This window comes from Trichosurus vulpecula, chromosome 1 (assembly GCF_011100635.1).
Source record: "Trichosurus vulpecula isolate mTriVul1 chromosome 1, mTriVul1.pri, whole genome shotgun sequence".
In the NCBI taxonomy this organism is placed as follows: domain Eukaryota; kingdom Metazoa; phylum Chordata; class Mammalia; order Diprotodontia; family Phalangeridae; genus Trichosurus; species Trichosurus vulpecula.
Genome location: NC_050573.1, coordinates 198,026,445 through 198,050,890, shown reverse-complemented (window position 1 = coordinate 198,050,890; position 24,446 = coordinate 198,026,445). Strand labels below are relative to the sequence as shown.

The window sequence follows — 24,446 nt, the reverse complement described above, 5'->3', positions numbered from 1 at the left end:
CAGTCATGCCCAATTCTGTGACCCCATTTGGGGTTTTCTTGGCAAAAATACTGCAGTGGTTTGCAATTTCCTTCTCCAGCTCATTTTACAGATGAAGAAACTGAGGCAAACAGTTAAGTGACTTAAGCATCAAACAGCTAGTAAGTATCTGAGGCTGCATTTGAACTCGGGTCCTCCTGACTCCAGGCCCAGTGCCTGCATCTCCAGGTACCATATTAAATGCTAGAGGTCCAGAGACAGAAATGAAGCAGTCTCTGCCTTCATGGTGCTTACATTCTGCTGAGAGATGCTGTCATTTTGTTAGTTTGAGTTTGCAAAGCTAGCTATTCAGGCCTGGCTTTATTTCTTCCTAAGTATTAAGCCTACTTTTTGTATAACATGCCATCAGGTGAATAGGGGTATTTTTCCCCCCTCTTGTAACTAAGTGGCCTATGAATTACATAAAATATACTTTTTTATTTAAAAAAATCTGTTAAAATGACTGAGCCTAAAATCTAACTAGCTTTAGCTTTAATTTTATGCTTTAAAGGTAGCCATGTCACTTCTCCCTACTCAGAAAATTCCAGTTGTTTCCCAATACCTGTAAGATCAGATATAAACTTCTTTTTATGAGGGTATGAAGTTCTTCTTAACTAACCCTTTCCCATCTTTTCAGTAATATTCCACGTTACTTTTTTCCACACTCTCTAGTCTAGACTTTGGCCTACTTGCTGTTCCTCACGTATCCTCTCTCTCTTTGCCTTTGTGCTAGCTAACCTGAGTGCTCTACTTCCTCTTAGAAATCTTCATATTCCTTTTAAATTCATCTCTACAGCAACTTTCTGCAAGAGGCTTTTTTTCAGCTCTCCCCAACTAGTAGTGCCTTCCCCCTAAGGCTACCTCATATCTAGTTTGTATGTATTTGATATATACCTATATGTTTTATATGTCTCCTTCATTAGAATGTAAGATCCTTTAGGACAGTTACTGTTTGTCTTTGTGACCTTAAGATATTAGTATAGTTAAGCAATAATTTAGCATAAGATTTAAAGAAACACAAACAAATAGCCCTAGGTTCCTACATAAAGCATAGAATTTTAGAGTTTAAGGGCACCTTAAAGATCATTTAGTCTATTCCCCTTTTTACTAATCTTCTCTTACAGCTTAATCTGTGACCTTCACTTAAGTCTCAGTAGAGTAGGTTCATCTTGAACTTATTTTTAGAGTCTGAAGGCCTTTGGGACATATGTATGGCTCTGGTTCCAGGACTTTTGGGTATCTTTTATTCATTTAACCTTTTATTTCTTACTGGCAGAAGAGGCCTTTTGCTACCTGCTTTCAATTTTAAAAGGAAAGGCCCTGTTTGCCATTCTAATTTCTTCTTCTTCACTCTGCAGAGAGAAACAAAGCACTCACTTTATATTTTTTCCTTCTCTCCTAATATTTGCTCCATGAATTTATCTGTTTGTATACATGTAGAGACCTTACTTTTAATAGGTTACCTATAATTTCACAGCCTGAAGTTTTCACACTCACAAAATTTTCATTACGTTCAGAATCTATTTTTGGTAACAATATCTAAATAAATAAGCTATGTAAAATAGGCTTAAATCTTGATTTCAGAGTAGTTCAATGTATAGAAATAGATGGATCTCTGGCTTTAGAGGAAGTTGGAGTTTGTTTTAAAAAAAAAAGTGTTGATTTTATAGCAGCAATAATTGAGATCTTAAAATGGCAGACCATTCTCGCCTGAGAGAAAGAGAAAATAGAGCAGAATCCTGATACCTGAGCAGTGGAGAACACCTGTAATTAATGGGCAGGAGTAGGAGGGCAGCTAGACCATCTGTAGTGTTTAAGTCTGTTTCTTGGGCTCTTCATTAGTTCTTAAAGGTCATTTACTACCTCTTTATTGTTATTATTCAGTTGTTTCAGTGGTGTCTGACTCTTTTTGACCTCATTTGGGGTTTTCTTGGCAAAGATACTGGAGTGGTTTGCCATTTCCTTCTCCAGCTCATTTTACATATGAGGAAACTGAGGCAAACAGTGTTGATTGATTTGCCCAGGGTTACACAGGTAGTAAATATCTGAAGCCAGATTTGAACTCATGAAAATGAGTCTTTCCAACTCCAGGTAAGGCACTCTATCCACTGGACCACCTGGCTGCCATACTTCCTCAGAGGGGCATAGAGACAAAAATGAGAATTCCTGTCCTCAAGGAGTTTACATTCTGTTGGGTAGAAACAACATTTATGCTGGTAATTCATTGTGTAAATGTAAAATAATTTTCAGGGGAAGGACACTAACTGGGAATATTAGGAAAGGCTTTTGTAGTGCTAGAGTTTGGCCTTGAGGAAAGGTAGAGATTTAAGGAGGTTGAGGTGAAATACTTCACTCCTTGTTTGTTTGTTTATTTGTTTTTGCTTTGCATATATTGTGTCCTATAGTCAATCAGAAGCATTTATTAAGCCCTCTCTAAATTCTTGGCCCTGTACTTGGCCTTAGGGATATTCAGTATTCAAATGAATCTACAATCTCATCAGTTTGGAAATTCTCTTTTGTGATTCAGATTATAACCAGTACTTACTTGTCTGTCCGTCCTTTTGTTCTCTTTTCCCTGTTCTTTGGTGACCTTTGCCACTGCTGCCCTCAAAATGTTGGTACATTATCCTCAGACTTCAGACCAGTGCATTTTCTCTTACTGTCATACGACTTCATTTTTGCTTAAGTTTCTAAATTCTTCACTGATTATATATTTCAGCCTTCTTAAAGCTGTTATGCACCTATCCATTGCCCTTTGTAATATGTGATATTCATTCCAAAGTGTATGCTCTGGTGTCAATATCCTGACTCCTACTTCTCCTGAGGCTGGTCCCCTCAGTAGGGCTACTAGATGTCTAAGCTCTAACAGGGATAGGAAAGGTAGGGCTTTTTGACTTGAGTCCAAGTTTTACATTACAAATCCTTTTATTAAGGAGATTTGTTCTGTAAAATTTGGATTCAGTCAGAGGGCCATACTTGAGTACCTAGAGGGCCACATATGGCCTTGAGGCAGCAGGTTCCTCACCCCTGGTACCCCTTAGGTATTGGGGAGATGTCTTTTCTAAAGCTATAGCTTACAAACTTCTCACCGGTATATTTCTTCTGGAGATTGCCTCCCATATGGAGTCCTTGGGAAAGTGGATGCAAATAGCTCACATTTCCTGGAAATCTTTTTTTGCTGTCATCGTGCTCCAGATATTTCCCTTAGATATGGTGTAACTTTGCTGCTGGGTTCCTTTAGAGCTTTGTATATACATCCATTCTGTCCTTGAATCCTGACAACCGATCAGCAATGCTGATAGGATAGTGTTGGGAAGATGGGAAGTCCTTTGGACCTCTGAAATTGAGGAAACCTAGGGTAGGAACCAGTCATCTCTCTTTATTCCACAGTCAATTCCTTCTCAGGGGTTTAGCTGGAACCTTCCCTCTTTTTCCCTTGCACTAGTGCTAAAGTTTTCTGCAGACCTCATAGGGTGTTAACAATTTTCCTTAGCCAATCCACACACATTCTATGCACTATAACTCCATTTCATCAAGGACTTATGTTTTCCACACTTAGTGCGAAGCCTATAATTGATTAAGAGTTATTCTCTTCTGGTTTAAGTTTCAAATATTTTATAATTATGTTAGGTGGGATGCGTGACTTGATTGATTTATTCAACCATTCTCCTCTTTTTATACAAATATATGCAAAGTAGTTGAACTTACTCAATTAACTCCTATCCTTACATTAATATGAATGTGATAAGCGTTTCTAATTTGTCAGAGACTGTTATATTCCATTATAGACAGTACACAACAATGAAACAATTCCTGCCATCAAGGAACTTAGCATTCTTCAGGGAAAGAAAACAACATGAACACATTTAAGAAAATGTAAAATATGTACCAAATAATTATAAGTTAATTTTCTTGAGGAAGTCAGTAATAGCTGGAGGTTGGGGGATCAGTAAAGACTTCATGTAGTAAGGAGGTGGCATGGACTCTTGGTTGATAACAGGTTACTGTGAGGACAAAGGACAGTAACAGACTGTTCTTTTGTTACATTCATCATGTTTGTGACTTTCCAGAACATAACTTTTTTGTAGCTACCACTCTCCTATATGTGTTGCCTTTCTCATTAGAGCATAAACTCTTTGAGGGTAGAGATTATCTCACTTTTTTATTTATATTATTTATACTTAAATGCTTAGTACAATGTTTGCCGCATAGTAAATGCTTAATAAATAAGTTTCATTCATTCCACTCAAGAAGCTTAGGGGTTCCCTATTTCCTCTAGGATAAAATTCAAGCTCCTCTATTTAGCATTTAAAAATCCTCCCAAACTGGCTGTAACCTATCTTTCCAAACTTTTTTCTTTCTTACCTACTTAATGATTAAGATAAAATGGCCTGCTTGCTATTTCTTATGCATAGCATTTTATTTTTTATTTTTGTGCATTTTCACAGGATGTCTCCCATGTTTGGAATGTACTTTCTCTTCACTTCTTCCCCTTGAAATCCCTAGCTTCATTCAAGGCTCAAAACTCAAGTTCCACATGCTTTAAAAAGTCATTCTTGGCTCGCAGTCATTAATGGTTCCCTGCCAAATTACTTTTATATATTTAAAAAATTTACATATTTCTGTACTCATTGCTTCCCTTCTGTAGAATATAGGTTCTTTGAGGGTAGGGAGAACCTACCATCTTTCAAGGAAGCCCATTCTACTTTTGGGTAGCTCTGGTTGTTAGTAATGTTTTCCTAAAATCAAACTTAAAATTACCTCTTAGTTTCAGCTCATTGTTCCTGTTCTTTCTCTGTGAGGACAAAACTGAGAAAGTATAATCACTTTACTTGTAATTGGGGAGAAAATTTAATTAAAGAGGATGTCAGTACTTGTTCAGTTTAATAATTGACTGAATAATTTTGTCACTGTTCAGATACTTCTATGCTGGAAGTGCTCCAACCAGTACGGTTCACTACTCTAAGGTATTTTCACTAGTCTTTGAGGAGCTCAGCCTTAGTGCAGGTTGGCCTTTAGACTGTGCAAAACAGTTTAAAACTGACCAGCTCTAGAACATTTACATGTAGAATTTCGTTTCTGTGTGTTGTCTGTCACCCCCCCCCCCCTTCAGTTTTTCAGTGTTGCTCACAGTGAGCTTTAAAGGAATATTTGAGACAGAAATTTTTTTAACTGGTTCGTTCTATCATCTTCTATGTTCACTGAATGATCATTTTAGAGTTATAGGCTATAGGTTTACTTGAAAGATACAAAAATTCCTTCCTGAAAGATAACTGTGTGACCAACTCTGGGGAATTCAGCTTATCTGGTAATATTTTTTACATCCTTCTACTTGATATTTAATGTTGATTTAGCATGCAGAGTTATAATAACTTTCAGTATGTAACTCAGAATTATTGTAGAAATCAAACCAGATGCTAATATATTGTCTCACAATACTACCATGTCTTCACACACACACACACACACACACACACACACACACACACACACACACACACACACACACACACACATATACTCACTCTTCCCCCATTAGCTTTTTGAAGAGCTATCTCTTACTTTTTTCAAAACCCCCTGCAGTCTGACTTCTGACTTCATTATTCAACTGAAACTGCCTTCCCCACAGTTACCAGTGATTTATTAATTGCCAGATCTATTGGTCTTTTCTCAGTCCTCATACTTCTTGATGACTCCAAAGCATTTAACACTATCATCATCTACTTCTCCTGTATACTTTTTCCTCTCTTGGCTTTTCATAACATTATTTTCCTGGTTATTCTCCTATCTGTTGGGCTACTCTTCAGTTTCTTTTGCTAGTTCCACATCCATGTCAGCTAACTGTGAATGTCTTTCCATGTTCTGTTCTGGGCCCCCTCTTTCTATTCTATTTCACTTGGTTATTTTAGCTCCCATGGATTCTTTTGTCATCTCTCTTCATATGGTTTACAGATCTTTATATACATCCCTGGTCTATCTCCTCACTACAGTCCCAATCATGCCTTTTGGAGTCAGAAAACTGAATTTCTACCTCAGCCTCTTATTGTCTGGGTGACTCTGACAAAGTCACTCACCCTCGGTTTCCTCGCTATTAAAATGGGGCTCAAAATAATATCTTGTATTACAGAGGATTATTGTGAGGATCGAATGAGGTAACATGTGAGATTGGTAAATCTTAAAGGCCTGTATAAATGGTAGCTGCTGTTATGATCAGTGGCTCATATTGGATATCTCATAGGTATCTCAGAGTCAATATGTGCAAACTATAACTTATCTTTCCCCATAATCCCCTCACCCCTTCCCAACTTGCCTTTTACGTTTGAGGGTGCCATCATCTTTCCTAGTCACCGTTGCTTACCACCTTGGTTTCCTTGGTTGTCTTCTCTCTCATAACAAATAAGCAATCTGCTAAATCTTGTTTCTGCCTTCAACACATCTTTAATGTTCCCTTCTCTGTATTCACACAGCAGCCGTCCTCAGATCTTTCTTGGACTATGTTAGTAGCTTTGTAATTGGTCTCCATACCTTAAGGCGCCACCTACTCTAATCCATCTTCTATTTTCCTTAAGTTTAGATCTGACTACATCTTATTACACTTTTGTAGTCTCCACATACTCTAGTATTCTACTACACTGGCGTGCTTGTATCTCATACGCTCCATTTCTTTACCTTTGCAGAGGATGACGCTTATGCTTGGAAAGCTCTCTCTCCTCATCTCTCCCTCTTCGAATCCAGCTTTGGTTCTTTCTACAAGAGACCTTTCTCATTTCCTCTCAACAACTAGTGCCTTCCCTGTTCAGATTACCTTCCACCCACCATGTATATATCTTATATGTGCCTGATTAATTGTACACATTGTCTCCCCTATTGGCATTTGGGCTCCTTAAGGTCAGGGACTGTTTTTATCTTCCTGTGTCATACCTCAAAACATGTGCATCTGCAAATATACTTAAAAGTACTTTTATCTGTGGTGCTGTGCTCATTTCCTAGCATACTTAATAAATGCTTGTTGATTGACAATTCTGTGCTTTTCCCTTTTGCTCTTCCTGCTTCGAGCTTCAACTTGTTGAAATTTTATCTTATCCTTTAAGTTGTGCAGGTCAAACATGAGTTTCTTCATGAAAAATTTTTGATCCCTCAAATGGATATTTTTCTCTCTGCTGTGAATCTCCACAGTAATCTTCATCCCTTGTCCCCCACCCCTTCATTTTGCTTCATGTTACAGGTTTGTTATTGTTTTTGTTGTTCTTACTCTGTTTTTTCTTAATTGTAGACTTAGTGCCTTGATCATGATGGGACCTCAATAATAAGCTGTTGGATAAAAAGTACAAACGAAATAGAAAAGCAGTGTAACCTGAGAAGCCTGTGTCTTGGTCATCTTTGTATTTCACTCAGTGTTTTGTGTGGAGTGAGCACTTCGTAAATGTTTGTTTTGAAGAAGCTTTTTCAGGTCCATTGTGTTAAAGAAGCAGAAATAATTAATGATGTTTTGAATATAGTGCTAAACCAGATGACAGTGAAACTCAAAATGAAGAAGCTTGGTCTGGAGGTTTTGGGGTGAGGCGCAAAGGAATAGGAGTCGGGGACAGGGTGGGTAGCGGAAGGTGAATTAACCATTGGGGACAAGGTGGTGACATTGTCAAAGTTTCAACCTGCCAGTAATGCTAAACTGCCTGGGAAATCATGCAGCTTCATTTTTTTTTTCATTCTATATTCATGAGAGAGATACAAATGATACCAAAGCATTTACCTCAGGAAATTTTTTTCAAAAGATAAATTTCAGAACAATTCGTGGGGCCAGTCTGTACTCAAACCATATTCGTCTACAAATACTTTTAAAGCACAGTTTCAACAACTGATATTTCCTAATGATATGTTGTCATTAAAGGTTAAATTGTTTTTAGTATGTTGTGAGTAAGAAGGAAATATCTAATATTTTAGGGAGCATTACATTTAAAAGTTAAAATAATATGCTTTTGCTTAATCTTAAGTTATATGGAAAATAAAATATACTTCCCTGGAACATCTTATTCCTTGACAATAGATAACCAAGGTGTAATTCTGTGTGTGTTTGTGTGTGCGTGTGCGTGCATATGTGCACGCACGTGCTTATGTGTGTGTGTGTGTATGCAATCCATCCATCCATATATATATTTTAATATAATAAAAAACTTTACCATTAGCTCCATAATGAGAGTTGTTATTAGCAGTTACTCTTATCTATAATTTTTCATTACTATTACACTGCAATGTCTCATTCTGTATCACTTCCTGGTATTTTCTTCTTTGCCTCAAACAGGTCAGATTTCAATGAGGATTAGAGAAACTTACAGAATATTTTGGCTGAAGCCTTAGTTTTAGTTAATTGCTTAAAAATGATAAAATGTTTAGTTGTTTAGGTGTCTTATTACTTTTCAGATTCATTAAGTGTGCAGTCATGTGCTTCACTTAAAGAAATTGCTAAAGACAATCTGTCAGGGCATATTTTTCTCTCCCAAGTTTTCACTTACTATAGGAAAACGTTCATTTTTTCCTCAGATCCTCATAGTTTTTTTTTCTGTTAACATTAATTGTATTTCCTCTGGTCTTGCCTTTAACAAATTGTAGGTTAGCTTTATATTTTTGTGAAGTAAGAGATTCATATTTTTAAATAATTCAGTGCTGAAAAGTTTATTAGTCTTAACAATGAAAAAAAATCCACTGAATATGTTCAAAACCTATTAATCACATGACTACAAAAATGACAGGTTTTACTAGTCAGTTACACTGTTTGTTTTTCTACAATCTTTACCAAAGTAGTATGTAAAAAAGTAATAATTTTTCTTTTGAAGTGTTTGTGAGCTATTGGCTTCCATGTGCAAAAAAAATTTGAAAATAAAAAACACCATTAGAATTTTGGGATTCCTTTTTTTGGTATTTAGTATTTTATTTTTCCCAGTTACATGTAAAAACAATTTTTAACATTTGTTTTTAAAACTAAATTCTCTCCCTTCCTCCCTCTGTACCGGCCCCCCATTGAGAAAGCAAGCAATTCAATGTAGATTATGTGTTTGTAGTCATGCAAAAATATACATAATGGCCATCTTGTGAAAGAAAACATAGACCAAAAGAACCCCTCAAGAAAAATAAAGTAAAATTAAAAAAATATGCTTCAGCCTGCATTGAGATACCATCATTTCTTTCTCTGAGGATGGATAGCATTTTTCATCGTAAGTCCTTCAGAGTTGTCTTGGATTGTTGTATTGCTGAGAATGGCTAAGTCATTCACAGCTGATCATCTTAAAATATCACTGTTACTTTTTACGTAGTACATTTCACTTTGCATCAGCCTATGCAAGTCTTTCCAGGTTTTTCTGAAAGTATCCTGCTCATCATTTCTTATAGTACAATAGTATTCCATCATAATCATGCTACAATGCCCAGCTGATGGGCATTCCCTCACTTTCTAATTCTTTACTCCCAGAAAAGGGCTGCTTTAATATTTTTGTACATATAAGTCCTTTTCTTTTTTGTTTATTATTTCTTTTGGCATACATATGTAGTAGTGGTATTGCTAGTTCAAAAAGTACGCATGGCTTTATAGACATAGTTCCAAATTGCTCTACAGAATGTTTCAATGAGTTCACAACTCTGCTGACAGTGCATTAATGTCTCATTTTTCCTACCTTTCCTCCAACATTTGTCATTTACCTTTTGTGTCCTATTAACCAATCTAATAGCTATGAAGTAGTACCTCAGAATTTTTTTAATTTGCATTTCTTCAGTCACTAGTGAGTTAGAATATTTTTTCATATGGCTATAAATAGCTTTGATTACTTCATCTGAAAACTGATTATATCCTTTGATCATTTATCAATTTTGGAATAGCTCTTTTTGTAAATTTGACCCAGTTCTCTATATGTTTGAGAAATGAGGCCTTTATCAGAGAAACTTGCTTCAGAATTTTTTTTCACATTTACTGTTGCCAACTGTATTTCCCTCCATGCTATTTCCTGAACCCCCACTTATTCTATTCTGTCTTTTCTTTCACTCTGACCTTCCTCAAAAATGTTTTGCTTCTGATCTTCCCCTCCCCCAATCTGTCCTCTCTTTTATTACTCCTACCCCCCCTTCTCTACTTTGCTGTAGGGTAAGATAGATTTTTATACCCAATTACATGTATATGTTATTCCTTCTTTGAGCCAATTTTGATGAGAGTAAGGTTCACTCACTCTCCCTCTCTTCCCCCTCGTCCCCTCCACTGCAGAATCTTCTAATTGCCTCTTTTTTGTGAGATATTTACCCAATTCTACCTTTCCCTCTATGCTTTCTTCTGAGTACATTCTTCTCTCACCCCTAATTTTATTTTTTAGATATGGGATGGCTTCTTCAACTGTTAGCTTTTTTCCCCCTCTTTAATATCAAATTAGTTGTCAACCAAATATTGTATAGATAGAAGCATTCTCGATGGTAATATCATATCTTTTGTGCACCATAAAAGCAGATGGATACCATTATTACTATTAATACTAATAATTGTGGTACAACAATTTACACGGAAATATAATGCTTTGTAGTTACAGAATACATACATTAATTTATTTGGTTTTCATATTAACCCTGTGAGATAGATAATGCAAAGATAGATACCATTTATAGATGTATAATTTGTTGCAATATATTAAATGAGGAACCTGAGGATTAGAGCAGTGGGCCTTGACCAAAGTCACACAGGTCTTAAGAAGTGTAGTCAAGGTTTGAACACAGGATTCATAATTAAAAATTCAGTTCTCTTTTCCACCAAACCAGTGCTTCTTTGATGGACAACTTGGAATGACATGGGAAAGAAGATTGTTGAGGGAGGTTTCAGAGTAGTTTTCTGAGGATATCAGCTTGTTAGTATTACAATATGATTAGATTATCAGTTAGACTGCCCTGATATTTAAAACATCACAAAAATATTAGAGTATTTAAAACAATCATAATTATATTTTTTAATCTTAGGTTCCAATTTTACATTAAAATTCCAAATGTCATTTTATCACCTTTTGAACATAAAAATATTCTAGCATTTATCAAAAGAAAGTTTTTTGATCTAAAGGAAAATGTCAATTTGTAGAGTCACAGAGGACTTTTGTCTTTTTTTCTCATATGCCACAGATAATGTCTTTTCAGTACTATGCCTTGTCTTGAGGTTAGTCAGTGTAGTTTATAATATTTAACATGTTAATATTTACAGGAAATACCAGTTTGGGTTGCTAGTATTTTGATTGGTTCACATTACAGTAAGAAATGGCTTTTTATTCTATCTATATTCTTATTTTTCGCTATTCTGTTATGAATTTGGAATAGTTTTTTTCTTCCCCACATGTTTGTACCAGTGGGAATTTTTGCAATTCTAAAGTGAGTTGATTTTTCTTGTTAATGTTATGATGCAGTCTTATCCTTTGTGGTTCTAAATCCTCTGTCTTGATTAATGTTGAAGTCAAGCTTACCAGTCTTGAAACTGGCCAGTACCTTATTTGTACCTTAATATAAAAGTAAACATATATCTCTCAAAGGCATCATTTATTCTTAGAAGTCAGAGGTAGTTGTCTAAAAAGGGTAATTTAATCATTAATGATTTTTTAATTATAAAATTTTTCAATTGTATGTTTAAGTTTTACAACAAATAGTTATGTTAGTTATTTGAACTATACAGAGTTGAAGTAATTATATTAACTACAGAAAACATGCACAAAATTTGTTTATTTCACAATAGTGCCGCATTTATTTAACCCTTACAGTTTCTTAAGGCAAATGATACTTTTTTAGGTCATCTAAAACTTGATGAGCTTTATAGCTTTGAAGTACTATAGTTAAAAATGCAGCTGAGTTTCTGTTCTTTACTCAACAGTAACTGGCCTCCCTTTTACAAAATGTTATTTTATAAGACTATCTGAAAGTCTATTCTATGTCATAATTTAAAAATACATTATGAATTTTAAATATAAATTACGTAAATGCGAATTTATATCTGTAAATATTTGTTACTTGCGTTTCAGTATAAATAACTCACGTTTTCCATTTTTTTTTTATAGAATCAAAGAATTCCATCAGATATGGTATTTCTCAGGACTTCAGAAAAAACAGGTATTATAAAAGAATTCACTTTAATTATTATCAGGTTTTTAAAATTCATTCTAAGAGTTTAATTTTTACTTTTTAAATTAAAAATGCTGGAGCTGCTTATTTTTCTCTTCTATCTGAGCCAATTTATAGAAAATCAGGTCTGTTCTTCCCCCACCTCTGTTTATTTGGATTTTTGGTGCCTTCTAAAACTAAAGGACAAAGATATAGCACTATTGGGAATATTAAAAAAAAAAAAAAGAGTACTACAGACTCTCCAGGTATTCCCAGCAGCATCATAGGGAAAAATGTATTATATCCCATGGTGACTACTCTGAAGAAGAGAGAATCTCTTTGGGATATATACGTTCTTGCATGTTTGCTTAAAGAATCTATAATATTGCTTATGTTACACTGTCAAGGGATAAGATACTATGGTTAATTTGGATTTATGTTGTCAATATAATAATTTATTCTAATAAAACCAGTATATTCATGACATCTGTAATTGAGTATATTTAACATAATGGCATAATTGAATCTTTCATTAAAGATTGAGGATTTTTGTATCACTCAATCACTACAATCATTTTATGGTAGGTATAGTCAGTCAGTATTATGTGCCAGACACCGTACTGAGCACTGGGAATATAAAGAAAGGCAAAAGACAGTTCTTGCTCTTGGAAGAGCTTGAAATCTAATAGGGGAGATAGTATTCAAACAAATAGGTACAAACAGGTGATATATACTAAATAAATATAAATAAATAATTATGGGGGAAGGAATTAGAATTAAAAGGGATTGGGGAAGGCTTCCTGTAGAAGGTGGGATTTTAGTTGGGCCCTGAAGGAAACCAGAAGTTGAAGATGAGGAAGTAGAACATTCCAGGTATAGGGGCCAAAAACCAAGAGATGGAGTGTTTTCTTTGTGAACATTAAGGAGGCTGGCGTCATTGGTTTGAAGAGATTTTGGAGGAGGGAGGGTGGAAGAATGTAGTGTAAGGTATAGGAAGAGTGGAAAGGTAGGGAGGGGGAACGTAGGTTGTAAAGAGCTTTGAACTTCAAACAGAGGATTTTGTATTTGCTCCTGGAAATCATAGGGAATCACTGGAGTTTATTGAATAGGGATGGCAACATGATCACATTTTCAGTTTAGGAAAATCACTTTGATGGCTGAATAGAGGGTAAACTGTAGTGGGAATAGACTTGTGGCAGGCAGATCAATCAGCAGGTTATTACAATAATTCTGGCATGAGGTGATGAAGGCCGTACCTGGGTACTAGCAGTGTCAGAGGAGAGAAAGAGACATATTCAAGAGATGTACCAAAGGTGAAATCAGCAGGTCTTGGCAAGAAGTTTGGTGTAGTGAGCGAGGGATAGTGAGGAGCTGAGGATGTTTCCTAGATTGTGAGCCCACGGGACTGGGATGAAGGTGGTGACCTCAGCAGTAATAGGGAACTTTGGAAAGGAGGAAAGATACTGAGTTCAGTTTTGGACGTGGTGAGTTTAAGATGTCTACTGGACATCCAGTTGGAGATGTCTGAAAGGAAGTTGAAGATGGGAATCTGGAACTTGGCAGAGAGGATTGGGCTAGATTAAATATATTTGAGAATCATCATAGAGATGATAATAAAAATTTTTAAAAAATCTTTTTCTTTGTTTCATTAAATATTCCCCAATTACATTAAAATTTTTTAAATATTCATTTTTAAAAATTTGGAGTTCTAAATTCTTTCCCCTCCTCCTACTCTTTCCCCACCTCTTGAAAAGGCAAGCAATATATCTATTATATATGTGAAGCCAGACAAGACATATGTCCATATTAGCCATGAGCAAAAGAAAGCATGCATACATACATATACACACGAAAAATAAAGTCAATAAAGTATGCCTCAGTTTGCACTCAGAGTTGATCAGTTCTCTCTCTCTGGAGGTGAATAGCATTTTTTTGGCATGGATCCTTTGGAAGTAGCTAAGTTTTTCACAGTTGATCATTGTTGCAGTACCACTGTTACTGTGTATGATGTTTTCCTGATTGTGCTCACTTCACTTTGCAGAGATGATAATTACATTCGTGGGAGTTTATGAGATTACCAAGTGAAGCAGTATAGAGGTAGACAAGAAGAGGGCCCAGGACACAGTCCTGAGGAATACTCAAGCTTAATGGGTATGACTTGGATGAAAATCCAGGGAAAGGGACTGAAAATAAAAGGGAGCTTATAGATAGAAGAGAATCAAGGGAGAATGGTGTCACACAAGAGTATAGAGAAGAGAGTATCAAGAAGAGGGTAATTGACAGTGTCACAGGCTTCAGATGGGGATTGAGAAAAGGTCATTGTATTTGATGATAAAGATGTCATTAATTATTTTGGATAGAGCAGTTTTGGTTGAATGATGAGGTGGGAACCCAGATTGTAGAGAATTATGAGAGTGAGAGAAGTGGAGGCCTCTATTAATAGATGACCTCAAGGAGTTTAGCCACAAAGATCAAAAGAGATATGGGACAATAATTGGTGGGAATGTAAGGATCAAGTAAGGGTTTTTCCAAGGTAGAGGAGAGACATGGGCAGGTTTGTAAGCAGTAAGGAAGCAATCAGTAGACAAGGAGACATTGAGGATAAATGAGGGAATGGGGATGATAGAAGGTGTTATATGCGGAAAGAAATGGGATGCAATCAATATAGGTGCAGGAAGTTAGGTTTTATATATACTGAGTCCTGACAGTACCCATGAAATTGTTGTTTTGACAAAGTCTTTTTAACGAGCCTTTATTTTGCTGATCTTTCTTTTTCGTTAGAAGCACTATGCAGAATTAATTCCCATTGAGACTATCTAAAAGTAATTCTTCTGTATAAGGGGTATGAAACAAAGTTTTCTTATCTGAAGGGAATTTTTGATATGCTTTTAAGCTTTGAGTTCATAATAGTTCCTGGTTTTTTTTTCTTTCTTTGAATACTTGTTTTGATGTTTCTTTTGGCTAGGGATTCAATCAATCAATATACATTTATTAAGTACATATTATATAGCAGGAATTGCATCAGTTTCTAAGGATGCAAAGACAAAAATGTATTAATTCTTACCCTCCAGGAGTTCCCATTCTATCAAGAGAACCAACATGAACAGAAATATAAATCAATATAAAATTTGTACAAAAGTACTTATGCACACGTCCATATACGTATGAGGGGTAGTTTCAGGGAGGTACTGGCAAAGACAGGAAAGTCCTTACATAGGAGGTTTTACTTGAGCTGGACCTCAAAGGAAGCTAGGAATTCTAAGAGGTATGATGAGGAAGGGTATTCTGGGCTTGAAGGGCAGCCTCTATAAAGGAGTAGAGTAAGGGATATAATGTTATGTTGTGTTGTTGTGTTTGTCCTTTGTTTTCGAAGCAGACCTTGGCATCAGGGAAATGATGACAGGACTTGCAATGACTTTGACTTGAGTGAGGGAAAGCTGTGCAAGGTCCCAGCCTTACTTTCTCCTCCAGAGCAATCTGGGTCCAGTGACCAGATATTCATCAAGATGACTGGAGATGACTCAGGATTCAATGGGAGACCCTGGCTCTTTTAGGCTAAGGCCTTTTCATGTACTCAACTTAGAGTGAGGTAATGCCTATTCAGTGAATAGAACTCTTTAAGAAGGGAGTCAAGGGATGGCCCCTTTAATTAGAAAAAAGAAATTCAGCTGGGAGGGGAAGACCCTCAGGGTTGCTGTTCCGAAGAGAAACAGTTACCATTAAGCCTGCAGGCCCCAAAATACAGCCATTAAGTGGAGCTTGGGCAGGGACCTATTGTGCACTGGATCCAGATGGCTCTGGAGGAGAATGTGAGGCTGGTGACCTTGCACAGCCCTCCCTCACTCAAATCAAAGTCAACTGCAAGTCCTGTCATCATTTCCCTGATGCCATGGTCTGCTTCGAAAATGAAGGTCAAATGCAACCTGTGAGCAGACCAAGCTGCCTGAATTGGGGACCCAGCTAGTTGGGTAACTTAGCTCGTCCTCTCCCTCTCTCTCTCTCTCTCTGTCCTTCTCTTTCTCCTCTCCAAAGGAAGGTAAATATTGATTGCCAGAAGCTGCCCACTTAACTTGGGGTTTACTGGCTAGATATCTTCCCTCCCCGCTTCCTTCCTTCCTTCTGTCCGTCTGTCCTTCTGTCGTGTACAGGAACCATCACATGGGTTGGCCATAGAGTGAATGAAAGGGAAAGATAGGTTGCATCTCCATTTCTCTACTTCCTAACGGCCACTCTACTTCAGTCCCTTATTACTTTTTGCTTAAACCTTTGCAATAGCATCCTAATTTGTCTCCCTCCTTTTAAAATCCATTTTCTGCATAGCTACCAAAGTGATATTTCTAGTGTATTATGAAAATGACCTTTTTTTTGCCTGTTTTGCAATTAAATTTTTTTCATGTTTATGGTATAGTTTTACAGGTATTTGCATTTCTAATTAGAAATGTTGAAATGTCAGGTTTTTTGGTTCTGTATATAGGAAGGGCTTCTGCATTAGGATTTTTCTTAAAGTATGTAATTTTAAATGTTAAATTTAAATTAAATTAATACTTTTATCTTAAAATATTTTATCAAGGACAATTTTTTTTAAAAAAGCAATAAATAACAATTATAATTTATTTAAAATAAACCATAGCTAGGACCTTTTATATAATGTTTAACTGGAAAATTGTTAAACTGCTGAAAAAGAAGCTTTGAAATGCAAGCACAAAAGTATGGTGGTTTAAATGGGACTGTTTAAGTAAAGCTCTTTTGTCTTACTTACTGGCTACATTTAGAAGTCTCATTTTTAGTTCCTAAGTGTGGTGCTATAAAAATGAAGTGTAATTGTCTTAGTAAATTAAAAAAGTATCTGCTGATTACTACTAGAAAATTTTAAGTGATGACACAAATTCTGACCCTTGGGAAACAAATGTATTTTCGCTTAAGTGGGTAATTTAAAATGCCATAGTATAGAAAGAAGACAAAATCAAGAATCTAATGTATACTTTTCTGCTATTTACAGTGTTTCACTACATGTAGTAAGCCTTAAAAAAATAACAATTATATATGAAGAAAATGGTTTGGTGAGTGTCATGGTGAATAACCACAGATGTAATTACTGTAGCTATTAAGATGCAATTTCCAATATCTTTTACAAAGAGTGAATTAGAGTGAGATATATCGTCATGGAAGGCGGCTGTATCATTCCTGTGCTTTGGTACAGAATTATAGTATTATTATTCATGCCCGGATTTTACTGAATTCTTAAGAAAAAAAAATTTAATTAAAGCCAAAAATATTTACTTTAGTGTTAATTAAAAAAAATAAAGACCAAGATACTTTTCTTAGGTTAAAGCCTAATATGCACTTATTAATTTGCAATTAATTTGCAAATTAATATGCAATTAAGATACAAATAGGTATAGTGTTTTGGGTCAGGGAGCTAAAAGTTAGGAAACCTGGGTGCTACTTATCATTCAAGTCAGTTAAAGTCAATGAACATTTATTAAACTCCTATTTTTCGAGTATTATCTCTTCGGGTAACCAGCTGGGTGAGTTGTCAAGTTTCTCTCTTTTCTTTCCACGTCTTTAAAATGAAAGTGACGATTTATTAACAGTAAACATTCTGTACTCACCACTCACAGGTTTTCTGGAATTCATATAAGGCAGGGCTGTCCAACCTTAGGTTTTTATTGAAACAATAGACAATATATTTTGATTTGCCATTTTAGTGAGAGCTCTGAGGTAGTTAGGATTCATTTACTAAAGCATTTATGTAAATTTCTATGCTTGTAGGCAGGCCATATAAATTGCACTGCTGGCCGCATGCTTTTCGGACAGCCCTGATATAAGGTAATGCATACAAATACACTTTTTTCCCTTCGTACAAGAATTAAGTTTTTAGAAAAGATTTAAAAGGAAATCAGTTTGATGTATTTTTCTTATATAAGTTTTCCTCTTTAACTTTTTTCTTAAAGGAATTTTACAATTTTACCAATTATCAATATATTGTCTTCCTCCTCCCTCAACCCCAGTAACCATGATTATCCCACCCCTCAAACATTGAGGATTGTGGTGTGCCACTCTGATTTCCATTGTAGAAGTCTGTTTCTTCAGTGCGTATGTTTTTGTACATTGGATTTCTAGCTACTTTTCCTATCCTCTTTTTCTAGACCAGCATGTTGATGATGTTTTTATTGAAATTTAACATGCATATAGGAATTTTATTTAGAAAATTTAGCTTTTAGTATTTGTACTTAAAAAAAACTGTAAGCCATTGTGAAGAAAAAAATGTGTTTTAGCAATAGCAGTTCTCCATTAAGTGCCTTATTCAGATCCCTCTTCATGATAAGGAGGTAACCTTCTGTTCTCATAAACTCTTACAGTAGTTTATGCTCTGGGAAGCTCTGTCATGGTGGAAAACATGTGACAGACTATTGACAAGCTACTTTTTGAGGACATGCTTAAGACAATATAAAAAGTTCTGTCATTCATAAGCTACTCACTTAAGTGTATACTTTTTTTGCCTGTGGCAGTCCATGAATCCTCCTGGTCATTTGAGCTTTCGTCTTTAAGTCTTTACCTTTTATCTTTTACGTATTCCTTCCTTCCTTCCTTCCTTTCTTTCTGTCTTCCTTCATTCCTATTTTCTCTCCTTCCTTCCCTTTTCTGTCATCTTACCTTCTACAGGGAATCCTTTCTCAATCTCTTTTAGTTCTAATGCCTTCTTTCTGGTATTTGCTTTCTATTTATCTTGCATATAACTTGTTTGTACATATTTGCTTATTTTCTCTGGGTAAGACTGTGTGCTCCTTGGGGTTAGGGGCTGCCATTTTGCTTTCTTTGTATCCATAGTGCTTAGCACATAGTTGACACTTAATAAATGTTTCTTGACTACTGACTGACATATTATCTTCCCTGGCATTGTTGTTTTCTTGTGACTTTGTGTTTTGGTCTTCCCTGTCACCATAGTAGCTTTCTATGGTAAGGGATCTTTTTTGGTTTTTATTCATTTTTAAAAGCTGAGCTCTGCTCCTTGAGTACAAGGGGCAATATCCCAAGCTTCTTGCACTGGGGGCCAGGGATTTGGTAACTGGCATTCTGCATGAGGGCATCTGAGGCTGGTAATTTGCCTGCTGCTCTGGGCCTGGAGTCCTCACAGCTGGCCTGTTATTCTAATGGAGAAGACAACATGTGGAAAGGAGCTGAAAAGTGGACGAGGGGAAGGGAGGGGATGTTTGTGCGTTGTGACAAAGTATGGCGAATCAAAAACAGGAAGAATAATTTAGGATGACTCATCTGAACCCTTCCTCAGAATGGAAATTCCAAGAGGAAATCACTAATGGGAGAAGGGGGTGGAGAGTGGGAGGATGTTTTAGGGTGAGAGAACTTCTAGAGTAAGATGGCAGCTGAGACATAAATCTGGAGAGTACAAAGAAGATCTCAGACAAGAATGTGATGCTAAGCTGTGATATGAAATGTATATTCTAGAGTCTGGGTCTCTAGTTCCTCTTGCTTGTTGCTTAAACTTGAGCCATTTGTGTGTAGACATTTGAGGCCATGGGTTTTACCGTTGGCTTCTATGAAGTAACGAATGCCTCACCTCTTATTTTCCTTCCTTGTAGTGATTCTCTGTGGCATCTACGCTTATTGGATGTATATAGTCATTTTTCTCTCTTATTTTTATTCTTTTTTATTTAATTCTTTTCAGCTAAAAGTCTATTTAATCTCTTTTCCATATATTCACTTTTCCGGCCCTTGGAAAAACAAAGCTATTATTACAAATATGCATAATCAAGCCAAATAAATTCATACATTGATCATATCCAAAAATATATCTTGTTTTGCACCATCTGTCTATCATCTCTGTGTCAGGAGGTAGAGAATATGCTTCATCAGTTCTGTGGAATTGTACTTGAATATTGCATTGATCAGCATTCTCAAGTCTTTGAAAGTTGTTTGATAATACCTTTGTTCTTATATATACCCTCTTGTTCTGCTCACTTCACTTAGCATCAGTTCATAGAAGTTCCTAGGTTTCTTTGAAACTTTTATTTCTTGTGGAACAATAGTATTACATTCATATTATCATAATTCGCTTAGCCATTCCCTAGCTAATGGGGACTCCCTTAGTTTCCAGTTCTTTGACAATTAAAAAAAACCCTGTGATAAATATTTTTGTATGTATGGAATCTTTTCTTTTTTATAGAATCTCTTTTTGGTGTAGATCTAGTATTAGTATCTCTGGGTCAAAAGATATGTACAGTTTTTTGGCTGGTTCCAGATTGCCTTCCTAGAATGTCTAAATGAAATCATAGCCCTACCAGAGTTATATTGATGTGCCTGTTTTTCTGCATCCCTTCCATTGTCATTTTCCATTTTTGTCAACTTTGTTCATCTGATGGGTATATAATGGACCCTCAGAGTTACTTTAATTTACATTTCTCTAATTATTGACTTTGAGCATTTTTTCATATAGCTATTGATAGGTTGGATTTCTTCCTTAGAAAACTGCTTGTTGATATCCTTTAACCATTTATTAATTGGGTTAATGAATCTTATTCTTACACAAATTTATATTGCAAAACTTAACTGAACTCTCTCTTTTGCTAGGCAGAATTTAGATTCTTCAATTTATCTTCTTTCTTGTACTGTGACATTTTAAATTACTCAGGCAAAAGTATATGAGTTCCTCATGGGTATGGACTGTCTCTGGCATTCTTTATTTCTACAATGTTTTACGTGGTGCACGTAGTAGGCACTTAAAAATGCTTATTGATTTGTTGACTAGTTAAGAAAAAAAGATAAAAATTGTGTAGTATAGAGAAAAATATAGCCAATATTGAAGTGAAGATTGAGTAATTGCTCTGATTTGATAAAATTTAGTGTTTTCTTTTATATCACTAACTTACTTGAAAGAGAAAAGAATATTTATTTGTTAAATCATTTCTTTATGTAAAACTTGACCCTACAAAATAATAGGACATCAGCCGCTGTCTTTTTCACATATTCTGTAATTTTCGTTTACGTTTAAGAACTATGTGTTATATAGGCCACCTGCCTTGAAGCTGAAAGGATATGGAAATATATTGCTATAGAAAATGACAAATTACTATAGCGAAATTTCTTACATTATGATCAGTTAAGCTCTTATCTTTCGGGCATGAGAGATTGACAGTGATCTGTTTAAATTCCTTTTAATCAGTTCACACACCTCACTTGTCATTTAAGTTTTAAAATTTGATTTAACTCATACCACATGTGTTTAGCATGTACTTTATGTCCCTAAATACTAGTGTTTTCCTGTGATACAGCCATTACTTGAAGCAATAACATCAACTGGATGATAATATAACATGCATATTCATGTATACTACAGAAGTAACATCACTATTCATTTTAAAATTTGTGTGAGAATTTTAGCCATCACAATTCCAGAAAAAATTGTTTATGTGAAAATTCTTTATTAATAGAGGACTTGAGTTTTTTTATTTTGGTCATTTGTCTTAAGAGTTCCTTATTTCTAAAATGAGGATTATAGTGAGTATTCCATCTGCTTCTCTGTGCAGTTTTTAGGTAAATGCTTTCTAAAATTTTAAGCTATTCTCTTCAGTAATTCAGCAAACATATCTTTTACCTGCTATGTGAATAGCACTGTCATAGGCATTATGGATTAAAAATTAAACAGCTCCTGATTTCAAAGCACTTAAGTTCTTCTGAGAGGATTTCATGTGTATAAACAGTAAAGTAGCAAATTATTTAAAGAAAGTATATAAATGATGTCTGATCTGGATCTTGAAGGACAGTAAGGGTTCTGAAATAGCGAAGTGAGAACATTCATATTTTTTTTTGAAACTCAAATCTCCAATGGACCTCCCTATCTCCATGCTTCTCAGCTGAGAACCTCAGGTCATAAGAAAAAATTGAGGTTGCACATCAAGATCTCCCTGTTGTTCCCTCGTCATCTGACAATAGTCATATGGCTTTGGCTATTATTTCTCCCTTCTTCCCATCTCACAAGAAGAGGTGTCCCTTCTCCTTTCCAAAGGTAACCCCTGTATGCACAAATGATCTCATTCCATCTTGCCTCATTTAATATATCATCCCCTCTATCATCCTTGTTTTCCCTCTTTTAACTGCTTACTTTTCTACTTCCTATGTACATGCCCAAGGCTCCCCCATTCTCATAAAAACATCAGTTGAACCATCTATTCCCAATAGTTGTTGTCCCAAATCTTTCCTCCCTTTTGCAGCTAAATTAATTGAGAAGGCTATGTGTAATAGGTTCCTTCACTTCTCCTCTCACTCTTTTCTAAACTTTCTACAGTCTGTTTTTCAACTTTACCATTCAACTGAAACTGCTGTCTCTAGAATACCAACAGTTGGATGTCCCATAGAGATCTTAAAATCATCATCATGTCCAGAATTGAACCATTATCCCTTCCCTTAAACTTTCCTTTCTTTTTAACTTTCCTATTACTGTTGAGGGTGCCACCATCCTTCCAGCCGCTTAGGCTTACAATCTCAATTCCTCACTATTTCTTATATCCCTATATACAAGCTGTTGCCATTTTTCCTTCAAACATTTATCTGGACCCTGCCTCCTGGTTTATTTTAACAAACACCTACCCTCTCTTTGTGATATAATTCTTGCTACTGTTTAATACAACTTCTTCCTCAAGTATCATTTGTCTTTCTCTTTGAAACTCTACAGCCCTCACGTTAGAGACTCTTTAAGATTCTCTCCTATTTCCCAGATTCATGTCCTTTTTTTTGGACAAGATTAATAAATTAGTAGGTGAAAGGAGTACTGTGGATATAATTTATATCTTAGCAAAGTTTTTGATTATAAATTGGGTCCAATGAATTGAATAAAGGCTGCTTTAAAAGGGGCATACCTTCTAGAAATAGAAAGGTGACGGTCCCACTGTACTTTACCTTACATGGAGTATTTTTTCATTTCTGGGCACTATCATTCAAGAACTCCATAGATAAGCAAGAGGGTACCAAAAGAGGGTAACCAGGATGATGAATGACTTTGAGTTCATGACAAATATAGGATTGGTTGAGGACTTTTATTATTTAATATATTGTTTGTGTATATAGTTTTATACTTTAAGCTAAAAAGTCCTTCTTTAAATTTTATTTACATAAAAGATGAATTCATTTTCATTCCAAATGTATTCTTCATTTTTAAAGAAGTATTCAAAATAGGGTTATATTCAGCATTTGATTTTAAATGTTTTGCAGAGAATTTTACATTTACTACCTGCTTTGTTAGTTAGCATAACTTAATTGCTATTGCTATTTCCTAGAACTTTAAAAGGGAAACTATTTATCTGGGGCTTTGTGTAACAAAACAATAATTCATATGGATTTGGTGACTAAGTTAATTAGAAACAATGTGAATAATAATGTTTCTTTTAAAAATTTGCTTGTCTTACTTTTTCAGGACTTTTTATCCTTGTGTACAATTTTGCTTTCCACTTCTTCAAAATAGATATTCCTCAAAACAGGTATTCCTTGGACCCTTGGCATATCATCTATAATAGATGTTGACTAATATTTGAAGATCAAGAAGGAATGCTATTAAATGTTCTAGAGACAAAGTAAAATATACTGAAGAATTTAATTACCTTTGAATTAAAAATTATTAATTAGTAATATGCCTAGGAGAAGAGAGAAATCATAAGCTGTACAACTAAGTAAATAATAGAACTAATAGAGACTTTTAGAATTCAGTCCCCATCATTTTGTAGAAGAGGACGCTGAGGTTCAAAGGGTTGAAGTGACTATGACGTATGAACTCACTCATCTAGTTGGGGGAAGAATCTCTACTTGAGCCCAACTCCTTTCCTTTCCAGCTCACTGCACTTGAGATTTTACCATGTTCAACTGGTTTGCAGAGCCCAAAGTATACAACAGAGCATCGTTATTCATAACTTTATATGAATGGGAAATCTTTATTTTCTTTTTAACTTCAATAGCATGAACTATTTTAATATCAAAATACAAGGAAAGTATTTTTACCCTTTTATTTAATTTTGATTGTTGTTTACCACGTATTCCCTAACATTTATTGAAGGCAGAATTTTTTGTCCTGGTGTTTTGCATTGCTGTCTCATTCATAACCCTAACCTTCCCAATTTCCTTTTTTGTCAACTTATTTGAAACTGGTTAAATAGAAATTAAAAATCAATCTACTGTAATAATCTTAAGAAATAAAATTGATATTCAGTAGATATTTTTTCTTTTTATTATGGATCAAGGAATTTTCAGGTTTCAAATTTGAAAGATAGAATGTGAATACTAACTTGAGAAATTAAATTTCTTAGATTTTTTCCCCTTAA

At 35.3% G+C, this 24,446-nt stretch overlaps 1 protein-coding gene across 2 annotated transcripts in view; it reads left to right on the top strand.

Moving 5' to 3' along the window:
• Positions 1-24,446, top strand: part of ATP9B (ATPase phospholipid transporting 9B (putative)) — a 527,294-nt gene that overhangs the window by 159,390 nt on the left and 343,458 nt on the right. For both annotated transcript variants that reach the window (XM_036766185.1, XM_036766193.1), the window contains exon 7: positions 12,078-12,129. In XM_036766185.1, coding sequence (XP_036622080.1) covers positions 12,078-12,129 — 52 coding nt within the window. The remainder of the gene's footprint in view (positions 1-12,077; positions 12,130-24,446) is intronic.